This window comes from Gymnoscopelus braueri (genome assembly GCF_963280865.1).
Source record: "Gymnoscopelus braueri genome assembly, chromosome: 4".
Taxonomy (NCBI): Eukaryota; Metazoa; Chordata; class Actinopteri; order Myctophiformes; family Myctophidae; genus Gymnoscopelus; species Gymnoscopelus braueri.
Window position 1 is genome coordinate 28,811,645 of NC_137605.1, and position 12,500 is coordinate 28,824,144.

At 40.0% G+C, this 12,500-nt stretch overlaps 2 protein-coding genes across 10 annotated transcripts in view; both read left to right on the forward strand.

Annotated features, from left to right (window-relative positions):
• Nucleotides 1–2,234, forward strand: part of satb1b (SATB homeobox 1b) — a 68,514-nt gene extending 66,280 nt beyond the window's left edge. For all 9 annotated transcript variants that reach the window (XM_080426169.1, XM_080426172.1, XM_080426171.1 and 6 more), the window contains one exon: nucleotides 1–2,234. This exon is cut by the window's left edge and continues 494 nt beyond it. In XM_080426169.1, the coding sequence (XP_080282295.1) occupies nucleotides 1–121 (121 nt within the window). In that variant the 3' untranslated portion in view covers nucleotides 122–2,234.
• The window catches only part of znf385d (zinc finger protein 385D), a 353,987-nt gene that overhangs the window by 195,530 nt on the left and 145,957 nt on the right, over nucleotides 1–12,500 (forward strand). The window lies entirely within an intron of this gene.

Genomic DNA, 12,500 nt, shown 5'->3' on the forward strand with positions numbered 1-12,500 from the left:
AGAGCTGCTGAAGGAGCTGGACGAGAGCACGCAGACCAACACCATCTTCTCCATCAAGATCGAGGAGCATCTGGCCCGTGCCGAGGCACAGTCGGAGTCAGAGCACGAGACCAAGGAGTAGGACTCCTTTACCAACGTGGCCCGAACAATGTACTGAGTGTCCTCATACACAGAGAGACTGGTGGCTATGCTGGAAGCTAATGTTCTGGCCATTGCAGTACCACAACACTGCGAATGAAAGAGTAGTGTTTTTAATCAATGCAGCGTCTGGACTGTATGAATAGTGTTTATATATCAATTGCAGACTGACAGGCTATGCGAAGCAAGTGTTCTCACACTGGAAAGCCCATTTCTGACTGAGTAATACGAGTGTTATTTTTTTTTTTGTAAAACTTGTATTATTAAACACTGTAAAGACTGATGCATCATTTAAATAATCTGCACACACACAGAAAAGTTGAACTATGTTGCCGTGGATATTTGCTGACTGCACTCAATGTCTGTCATTTTACACTGATTTATTTTCTCTTTTTTGAGCTACTGATTATATCTAAAAAGAAATACAAATAAAAAAAGGAATTCCCCATGGGGTTTGATAGGACTTTAATAGGTGTTTACGTACAGTATGTTGACATAACTGGATTTTTTAAAAGCATATGAAATCAAGGACCAAGTGGTTGACAAGGCCTTAATGACGAGGTACTAAGTCTACAGCCTGCTGGCAGTTTAGTCATTCTTTTAAAATTGCAAAAAGTGATTATGGATCACTCCAAACTCTGGAACGCAAACACCCAAGCCCAGGTGCACCACAGAGAATAACTCAATCTTAGCATATTATTTGTTAGGGAAGAAATATAAATATATATATAGACATATATTGTAACTGTAAAAAAAAAAAAAAAAAAAAAAAAAAGATACAGTCTTAAAGAAACTATGCCAACAAATGCCTTGTACTATATGGCACTGCCGAAGTTAGATTATGTTGCGAAACCTTTGTCACTGTAACTTTACGAATTACCACAGTTAGAAATGTGAATCACACACTGTTTATGTTGTCCTACATTATTTATTTGCAGTTCATGCAGTGTTTCTGATGTAATTACTTTTCCTGAAAAGTTTATGTTACATAGCGCTTTTTTTTTTTCATCAATCATTTTTTTCTATTTATTAATGTAATTTTGATGGGCAGTAAAAACAAAAAGTGTCTTAACGTTTTAAATGGAGAAATGTGCTTTAAAGGTTGCCTATAAAAAAGTGCTGTATGTCAAGCAACTCATGCTACACGCTTCACAATTAATGTTGTATGCAATTTTTACTATCATGCAAATAAGCTTAGGTAAAATTACTAACCTATAGAACACCTTAGAAAGAAAAAACATATGCAATCTGTGTGAAAATCGATGTCTGCGATGTGTCTTCCTTTGGTTAACAATCCAATTCAAAAGCTATTCCTGTATAAATATTCTGTATAAAAAAAGTTTCTTTTTTATGAGTTTATTTCAATGAGAACACCAGTTATTTTGTTACGACTGACTGTTTTATAAGTGTTTCTCGGTTTCTTTATGCAGAAATGTTCTAACTAGGAGTGGTTATTGATTGTTAATTACACAATTAAACTGTTTGTATTGTACAACAGATTCTTGGCATTAACTTGACCAGATTCTCTTGATATCAGAAGGCTTTCACTTCTGAAAATGAAGAAACAAAGTCAATTGTTTTCTTTGGAAATCACTGCTAAGAAAAACAATTTCAGTCTCAACTACTGAATTGTCCGGCTGCAATCACTGAAGACATGTATTTGTAATAATTGTAAATATCACATCTTATGAATCCTTGATTGTTTATTGTAAATATATGAATTTTGTGCAAGAGCTCAACGTACAAATTGAAACCTTCCATCAACATTATGTTGTGCCTACTATCGTATCAGACCAACTCTTATTCTTAATGCATCTTCCCTTCTCTTGCTGAGTGTATTTGAAAACACCTGTGAAATATGAAATAAATAAATGTTAGGTGTGAACACCTGTAACGGCAAAGCCCTCTACTGGGAGCTAACGTGTAAAACAGCACAGGTGTCCTGACCTCCCTAAACCCCAGGTGAAGCTGGGTGTCTGCACCACGAGAATATTACCCCTCGGCTGTTAACACCCTCTGATATGTGCCAGCCACGTGTGCATTCCCCCCTCAATGTTTTTGCTCTTTTTTTTCATGAATAAAAAGCCAGAGTGTAACATTGTGTGTGTTCCAAGGGAAAGACAATAACATAACAGTATAGCACAGACATGTCATTATTTATCAATTCATTAAAGGTGGAGAATCTGTGGGCACGAAATGGTATACAATACGTTCCTGGTAGACCGCACAGCACATTATGAGAAAGGCACCATTAAGCCTCATTATCTCCAGATTCTGACATTGTGGGTGACTTACATTTATACTGACAAAGGTGAAAGCAGCTCCAAGCAAAGGTACAGTAACTAGCATAATACTTTTTCATTATAATTGCTGTCATATAGTTTGTACAGATACCTAATGTAATTCTATACCAGTGGTTCTCATCTTCAGTGTTGAGACCCCTCAACAGGTCACAGAATGATTCTGGTGGTCAAGATAATTTATGGAATCAAAAACTGTTTGTTATTTGCTAATTTATTATGTTTCGATTTGTGAAAAGTGTTTTTTTTCTTGTGAAGTAATGAATACGTGTACCCTCTTCCAACAATGAATTAAGTTAAAAAATATATCCTGAAAAGGGAAAATAAAAGTTCACTCTACATTCACAGCTGCAACAGGGGATGAGTAGGTGTCCATTCATTTGTTTTCTTTTGGGGAGGTCAAAAGATGAAAATGTTGAGAACCACTGTTATATAGAACACTAATAGGCACTAGCACTGTAATAAATGTTCCTGGTTTAATCATGGGTGGGTATTGGGTGGCTCGCAGCAGAAGAAAGGCAAGCATACACAAGTTTTATTCAAAATACTTATTATGCTCTTAACTGGATCGCCATTGAATCAAGCACATTCCAAAAACACATTCCTGCATTCCAAAGACTTCTTCCAGTGTCAAAAATAGGAATCATAATTGCCGTAACGATGGTGGCTCTGATTAATCATTTTCCATTAACCCACACTTGTAATGCTGTTCCCTATGCTATAGCACACTATAGAGGATTCTCTGAAACCATTTATACAGTAAACATTCTCACCTCACTCTGGTATGCTGCACTTACACAATGCTTCTGGAGACATTTTGAGGTACACTGAGAAATAACCTCTTCATGGTGGTGAGTCACCTTTGCAAACACGTTACAAAATTAACACTTATTATACCACCGTTAACGCAGACTAGACTGGTATCATCATTCTACAAGTGAAACAAGGTAAATGTCCTCTAACGTCTAAGGACATATTAAATAACTTTTAAATGTTATTTTGATCAACTTTTGTTTGTGAGGGCTTTACACTACAGCTCTAATATGTGGCTGTCACTGCTATCGGCCAAGTTCAATTCATAACGCTGTTGTGGATTAATGAGATGGCATTAAATGGAAATCAGAGATCAGTTCATGATCCCACAAGAGCTAAGATAAAAAAGGGACAATAATAATGAACAGAACTTAATGTGAGTTCAGCTGTGGGAGTGTGAATCATGTTGGTGACAATGGCCAAATAATGCTCAATTGCAACCACTGATTACTCAGTACTTCGAAGAGGTTACAATACAAAACAAAAAAACAATAATGGAATGTGATTACTAGGATAATGCCTACTATGCCAAAGAAGAACTTTGTTTACTGTACATGCTACAATGAAAACAAATCTCCAGGTTATTCAAACTCACTAAAGAGAAAACGTCAGTCAGAATGCTAGATACCTAAGTGCAGACTGAGTATTTTCTCTAAATGGTGTGTTTAAAGGTTTATTTAATACAGATATTTTTGGGCGGTGTAGCCGCCCCTATAAGTGGGGTTGGGACTCCTCATTAGCTGTATTGTGATTGGCTCATTAGTACACCCCTAGCTGTACTGTGATTGGCTGACTCTATTCAGCACTGTGATTGGCTAGCGAGACACATGATGACATTAATAACCTATAAATACGATTATGCACTTCAAAAAATCTTTTTTTTTTAAAGTGAGCTTCCATCACTATGATGACCACTGTGATGACCACACCGCCCACTTCACACTGGGTGTGATTTTTGGGCGGTGTAGCCGCCCCTATAAGTGGGGTTGGGACATCTCATTAGTATTAGTTTCCTGCACTGTGATTGGCCCAGCTGGCCCAGTTAGCTGTACTGTGATTGGCTGACTCTATTGGCTGACTCTATTCAGCACTGTGATTGGCTAGCGAGACACATGATGACATTAATAACCTATAAATAAGATTAAGTCACTATGATGACCAATAAAGATTCTTTTCAATAAACGTATTTCTTTTTTGAAGTGAGCTTCCATCACTATGATGACCACTGTGATGCACACCGCCCACTTCACACTGGGTGTGATTTTTTGGGCGTTGAAACCGCCCCTATAAGTGAGGTTTGGACATCGACATTCTCTGCACTGTGATTGGCCACCATTGTACCACCCCCCCACCCATTGTACCCCCCCAACCCTGCGCTGTGATTGGCCACCATTGTACCCCCCTAACCCTGCACCGTGATTGGCCACCGCTGACTCTATTCAGGACTGTGATTGGCTAGTGAAACACATGACACATGTGCATAGCCCTATAAATAGGATCACTGTGATGACCACTGTGACCACACCGCCCACTTCACACTGGGTGTGATTTTTTTATTCTTTCTGAGACAAAAGTATAGCATCTCCAGCTACTTGGCTGTATCCCACATGTGCCTGACTGGATCATTCATTTGTTCCATTCAATAATGGATCAGACATGAATAACTTGGCTCAAGGCAGGTACCTGTCTGCTAAAGGATCTTTTGTTGAGAGGCTCCATTAGAGAAGGCATTGAGCTTACAGGCCCTGACACACCAAGCCGACATCGGCCAAAAGCTGTCCTTGAATGTCTGCAGTTTTTGAGGTGTCTGAATTGGCAGTTCTCTATGTGCCTGTTCCATCAGAAATAGAAGTGAGCAGCAAACTAAAGACAGATAATGATAGAACGGTAAGTTCAGTGGAGTGGAGTGCATATCTCCGGCAGGCTGGGTGGACTGAGCTGTGCAAGTTCTGGGTTGTCAGCCATCAGGACACAGGGACGCTGCGTGGAGAAAGAACGCTTATATGACATACTGTACATTTTTCAACTTTTCGCATTTGTGGTCCGAAATGTAAAAATACACAAGGCCCCTTCCACTAATTTCGGAAGTTCATCTGTGGTACAGATTATATGTCAAAGACCTGTCATCAAAAAGGAGGATAAGTATTTACTTGTCATCAATATACCAGTCCTAAAAATGCAAAGATCTGCATCTAGTATGTCATGATGGCCTGTCTGTTGCGTACTTTTATTTTGTAGTGTCGTCCAAGTGTTTCCTGTTTTACTTAGTTACTGTTTACCTGACTGTTTTGTCTTGCCACATCACCAGTCCTGTGATTTGCAATTGTTGTTCATCTGTGTCTAGTTTAGCTGTAGCCAATCATGTGTTAATTTGGTGTTCACCTATGTCCTGTTAGTCTGTGTCTATTTGAACCTCCTTGTGTTTGCTGTTTATTGCCAGTTTGTCACATATTGTTAGCTGTTCTGAACCGGTCTTCTTGGGGTGCTGTCTTCCTGGGACGGCCACTTCACGGTCTGTCTTTGACTTCACCAGTCTCACAGAACTTTGGCCTAAGTTTGGAAATGGTACCAGGGCTGACACCAAATAATGCTGCCACTCTGCTTAAAAGAACACCAGCGTCCACTTGCCCTAATGACAGGCCTTATCCTGAAGGGACAAATGTGGCATCTTTCCACGGGGGCAGTGTTGCTGCTTGGAGTATACACAAACTCAACAAAGTTGCAGGAACCATGCTCAGGTGCCAGTCACACACCTGCCAGCAGATAAGCAACATTTTTGGGGGCACTAGCCACACGAGCTGTGTTGCTCATTCCATGATTGCATGATCCTTACAAGTTCAACGATAACGACATAAAATACAATACCAATTGGTATTATTGAAGGGGAGAAATAATCAACCGAAGTTTCCAAACTTTTTTGAGGAGTTTAGTTATATTATTATATCTATAATATATAATCCATAATTCATGTTAAATTATGACATTTAAAAAATTACATTAAATGTAAGCCAAAGCATATGTCCATTTTAATCATAATAATTTGGGGGTCCACCATCCACGGCAAAATTAAACTCAATTTGGGGGTCCATGACATTAAACATTTTGATAACCCCTGGTGTAGGGGACAACCTCTCCACACTGCAAAGTGAGTTGTCAGTCGTTGGCCACCAGGTCAGTGATCTCTGTTTTATTTTTATGGATTTTTTTTATGGATGGGGAAAGGATAAGAAGTTAAGAAACTGAGGATATGAATAGTCATGTATCTTTACTTGAAGTACAACAATAAATAAATGTCTTGGGCATGGTGGCGACCACAAACAGCATCAAACATCAAATCTCACTCCAAGGTTCTAAAACTTTGGAAGCCCTGTATCAAGTGGGCTATAAAAGACCCAAACACCAATGGAACACAGAAACACAAGTATTTTAGTTAGTGTTCATCTATCAACTCACCATTTACACACCAACCTAAGCTACTGTATTTAAAGCCCTAGTGGAGTTGATTTATAGGCCGAAGCCTTGCTAATGTTTCTGCTACGTTTGCCTCCAGATTAATTGGGGCGTTACACCCAGGTTGCTGCGGCACAACAACGGAAGGTCTGCCTTTCTGCAGGGGAGTCCTCAGTGCCTACCCAAGAGCCCTTGGGACTGCGCAGTAAATCAAACAGGAAATGCGGCAGAAAGCCTAATAAAGTTATTCTAATGTTGATAGCAATCTCCACAGAATTGGCCAGCTTAATTCAGGAAGCACTCTCTTCAGATGATGCGCTTGGTAAAGCCCAAACATTTTGGAAACACCTCCCTGGAAATGTGAAGAAACAGAAACAGAAGGTTAGTGTGAGGAAATTAATAACATTAATCGTTGGGTTGCTTCCTTTCCTGCACTCTTGCTCTTTGCCTTCCGGTTTTAAGAGACAAAATTAAACATGGACCAACTCAGGGGGATTGAACCCTCCTTCTGTACACATTAATTTGAGCAACATCACAAACATGAATATGTATATGTCAATTTCTGAAGAAGAAAAAAAGGTGACACCTGGCCTTGTATTGTAATTAATTTTGTTATCTTGTTTTAATTTTCAGTATGCTGCTCAACATGTGTTCAGTCAGATGATATTCATTTAACTTTGGAAGAAATGTATGTACAGCTGCTATGGTTGAGTGCTGGAAAAATCTATAGTGTGAATCCAGTATAATACCAGAAATCTTGCTCAAATTCAAATAACCTCTGATCCATTGTAAAGGGTTATGAACCCCTTGATTGCATATGGTCCCAGATACAGTAGGTATGATTTCAGGCCAGATACCCAGATATCTTTTGCCTGACAGACACTTATAGCAGACATGGAAAAACAGCCATGGCTTCGTGGTACTCAGGCCTTTCACCTAACCGTTTTAATTATTATTATTTTATTTTTTTACCATAACACAAAGTGCCCATGAGGGTCTCTCTTGAGCTTTAGAATTAGAGGGTTACCTTCAAAGTATGTCTCCCTTCCTTATACAGGGAAACCATGGTTTTCCCGTCAGCGGTCCTCAGTGCAGTTTCATTCCTTTGCTCTCAAAAAACGGAGCCACAGCAGTGATTTGTTTAAATGCATTTTCTGAGGATATAAAATATGCTTAAACTTGGAATTTGTATGGGGCCAGATGTTTCAAATGACAAAGTGAACACAGTCCTGCATATGGACGACCACGCAGTCTTATGCAAAGGTTAAAATGTAATTTAGATAGCATGTTATTTAGACAGATGTCAGGTTCATTTGTTGACCTAGCATCTATATTTCAATGTACAAATTAGAAAAAAGAGCGTCCTCTAAATGCCTAAATTGTAAATATGGTTCATCTTTAAATGTAATAATATTTAACAGTGAATGGTTCAAGCTATAGAGTAAGAAATAATAAAAAACTATAGTTAAAAATACAGCACTTAATTAAATGTAATGCAAGGTTTTTAAATGCAAGCACAGGCCAGGATCAAATCATGTGAAAAACATTAGTTGTTGTCACTTAACCACATATTATATAGTAGGGCCTATCTTGAACTTCATCGTACAACAGTGTCACAGGGCAGAAATTGCCAATATACAAGCTCACAACACGTCACATTGCTATCTTTGATTTCTTTTTTGTGCCTATAATGACATGCACAAAATAGGGATGCCAGTTTGAAAATGGTTAAGTTGTCTGATCATGTAGACCACAGTGCCTATACTGCAGGCTACACAGAAGGGGGGAAAAAAGTATAATTACAGTGACAATCAAACTCAAATGCTGTTTACAGAGTTGGTGGCCTGTTGTTCATGTTCTAGGAATTGGGCTGAAGTGGCCTCTTGTTAATTTGAAGTACTAATTGAGCCCATTTTCCCTTTCTAAACCTGTCTCCCCGCTTTCATTTTAAAGCAATAACTCATCGATGAACAACAACACTCAGCAGAAGCCACTTGTCATGATGGTTCCACTAATGCAGTGACCAAAACAGACTCAACAGTGAAAGTTACGTCACAGATCTCAAAACCAGTGGTTCATTATCGTCCTTAAAAATAACACAGCCACCCATCAAATTATTTGCTTTGTAAACCAACCTTGACAGGGTACACTCTGCAGAGAAGCTGGATAAACCTCCTTTGCAAACCATTACCTAGCTAATGGACTAATTGGTTGAGGCATCTATGTATATACTGTACAGGACATGTACCTTGAGACCTTGAGTGTACAATGTGTGTGTGTGTGTGTGTGTGTGTGTGTGTGTGTGTGTGTGTGTGTGTGTGTGTGTGTGTGTGTGTTTGCTGTGTGTGTGTGCGCGTGCGTGTGCGTGTGCGTGCGTGTGCGTGTGTGTGTGTGTGTGTGTGTACTAAAGGACTCTAGATTGCATAGAAAGAAAGAAGGCAAGCATATGGTAAACTTCTGTGTAGTTGTTCTGTATTCAGCCTTAAACCATTATCAACCTGTAATATTATCTTCCTGAATGGAATTTAATTTGAGTGGATTCAATGAAACTGTGTGTGTGTGTGTGTGTGTGTGTGTGTGTGTGTGTGTGTGTGTGTGTGTGTGTGTACCTGGCTCTTGGAGGCCGCCTACCTACCTGGCCCTTGGCGAACAGAGCCTGGGACACCTTGGCTCTCTTCATCTCTTGCTGGATCTCATCCTAGATGGTGGAGTTGATGTTGAGGATGCAGCTACACTGTCGTACGACAAAGTATCAATTATGCTTTAGATTGAGAGCCAAAAGGGGGACAAACAACCAGCACAATTCTGTTCAGTCTCTGCTGTCATTTGTTTTTTTCTGCTCATAACATTTACATCTTGCGTATCTTATTTATTGCATTCAAATGAAACGTGTGTGTGTGTGTTATCGTTGTGTGGGTGCGCGTGCATGTGTATGTGTGTGTGTGTGTGTGTGTGTGTGTGTGTGTGTGTGTGTGTGTGTGTGTGTGTGTGTGTGTGTGTGTGTGTGTGTGTGTGTGTGTGTGTGTGGGGGGGGGGGTTATGATCTCCTAATCATGGTATGCTGATCCAGTGGAGACAGTGCAAGTCAACACCTCCTGTAGGTAATCTGCATGTGAGCTGAGGTGTACAACATACTTTATGCAGACACTCCCTTCCTCTGATCATAATTGCACGGTGACAGATGGGCAATGGTGGAGCGTAAAAGTGTACAGCATGCATAGAAATGTGCTCATAGTTCCAAACACAGCAACATCAAACTGATCAGGTGTTTTCTTTTTTTGGCGGGGGGGGGGGGGGCCTAAACATCACCTGACTATGTTGTCCCTTACTCCTTCTGCACCATTGTGATAAAAATAAATAAAAAATCTATACATCAGTGGTTCTCAAAGTGGGGTCCAGGGGTCCTCTGGGTTCCCTCAGGGGGTTCCAAATGGACCCTTACATTCCCTGTAACATTTGTACACTCAGAGTTATGGGGGTCCTTGAAATTTAAAAGTTTGAGAACCATTGGTATACAGTGGGGGTTATGGGGACACAGCATCATATTTTCATCAATGAAACCACCCCCCCCCCCCCCACCCACTTCCCACTTCCCTCCTTGGTAAGCAAGCATCCACAGAAAGCACTAGAAACGAGGTAGGGAGGAGAAGCAGTTAAATTGCCTTTAACAGCTGTGCAGGGTATGAATAACTCGTTAGCTCTGTGCATTTTAAGCCATCAAGTCCCGAACCTCCTCACCTACCCCTCATTTGCAAAGGGGACAGGAGGGAGGTGCTAATTAACGTGATAAAGAGAACAAATCTTATCAAATCTGGTGGTGGTTTTCTTTAAGGGGTGGGTGGGGGGGGGCACATGGGTGTGTGGAGATAAAATCCACGGTTACATATGTATTCTCAAACACTCTGGGAAAGTGTTACTTTCATGTTTAATTAATTAAGCATTCTCTTTAACTGTATCTTGACAAATATGAGCCAATTAGAAGGAGAGGAGAAAATGTTTATTGCTAATTAATGGTTCATTTCAAGGGGAAAGTAAGTCAAGTCCTCTGGTATCATACCTTTTCTAACAGTGCTTAGGTTCTACTATGCATTAGACTTCAACGTATTGTTTGTGTAGAGCAGAACAGGGTTATGTTACTGATAGATAACAGACTAACTTTTTACTTTTAAACTGCTCAGATAATTCACTTTACTTTCCGTTACTGTTACTAAAGGCTGGTTTTCAAGATAAAACACAAATTGGACATGGACAGCTATAAAATGATTTGCTAGTGGTGATATTGCACTGCTGCAAATGTCAGTCCCTTTACTTGTTGTAAAATAAAAGAGGCTAATGTTATATCCTATATCAACAACTTACATAATGAAATAAGTACATAGTGTAGTAGCAGAAAGGGACCGCCAGATCTCAAATTAAGTGCAAGAAGATTGAGCAGGATATGATAAACAAACAAAAAAAGAGAAAACACAGTAGACATTGATCATGCAGTACAGTGAGGCAGACTCACTGTACTGGAAGATTATAGTGGTAAAACAGTTTGCAGTCGCTTTGTGGGACAATAAAGTTCATCTTGAATCTATACATAAATAATTCCATCACTAGTCACTAGTATCAGTAGTCGAGTCTATCGGACTACTTTAGGTGGAGTTGGGCAGACCCCATTCATACTTTGGTGCCGTTAAATCAGTCCGTTAAGCTTTCCGGCACTTTCAGGCACATTTCTGTCTTGTTCATATTCACACTTGCCATGGCAATGCTGGTATATAGGACAATGCCAGATGAATTTTTGTTTTTAGTTTGCTTATTTTGGCTCTTCTGCCGTATTGCTGTTATTTTGTCCGTTTTTGACTTTTCTTTAATGCAAATAAGTCATGGGTTTGAATACGTCATCTCTGGAATGTCATGTGATTGCTGATTGGTTTGTTCACCTCAGGTCTTTGTCAGATGGCTGCAACTCTTTATTGTATTTGTCCCATGCCATCAGGAATATTCCCTGAAATACCGTAGTATTTAAAGTACCGTAACTAGGTCTTGAGGGGGCAAATAGCTGGTAAAAGATTTCCCTGAAAGTCAATCCTGCTTCCATTCACAACTGACATCATGCAAGAAATGTCTAGAACAGGGTTTATCTGTATGTACTGTACGGTACAGTATGTCCCGTCTAAAGTAGACCAATCACAGCTCATGCTACTATAATACATTATGCATGCAGTCATGAAACAGAAGCACTTCCAGCCACAAAAGTCAAGTGTCTGGCGAAGTGAAAGTGAAACTTTGGTGGTCGTAATTGTAAATCGGCGGGTTGGCTCCCACAGTGTCAGTTTGCTTGCCACCAGTTCCGGGTGCCTGACGCAGTGCCCAGCCAGTCTCAACCTTCTCTCTCTGACCTGGTCTGTGAACCCTGGTAGGTCCAGAGGTCCATGTTTCTGATGTGGTCCTCCCATGTGGACGCCATCCAGGGCACAGTGTAGTGCTTGGTTTCCAAAAGGTGCCATACCCGTTTGCTGTTCCGGGGAATTGTTATTGACAAGTTGCTACCATGGTGATCAAGATAGGCATAGCAATGCTTATCACCAGCTCAGCCCTCTCGTCTAAATATGGTCACTTCTGGCTGCAAAAGATTCTTGGTGGGACTTAGTGATGTCTGTCTGTCTGTGACCAGCTCATCTCTGGCATTTATTTATTTATTTCAGAAAATGCCAAAGACGAAACAAGCCTGGAACATGCACAAGTAAGCACAAACTGCAGACTCAGAAATGGTAAACGTAAATTGTACTGTATGTACAAATTTAGTTTTTA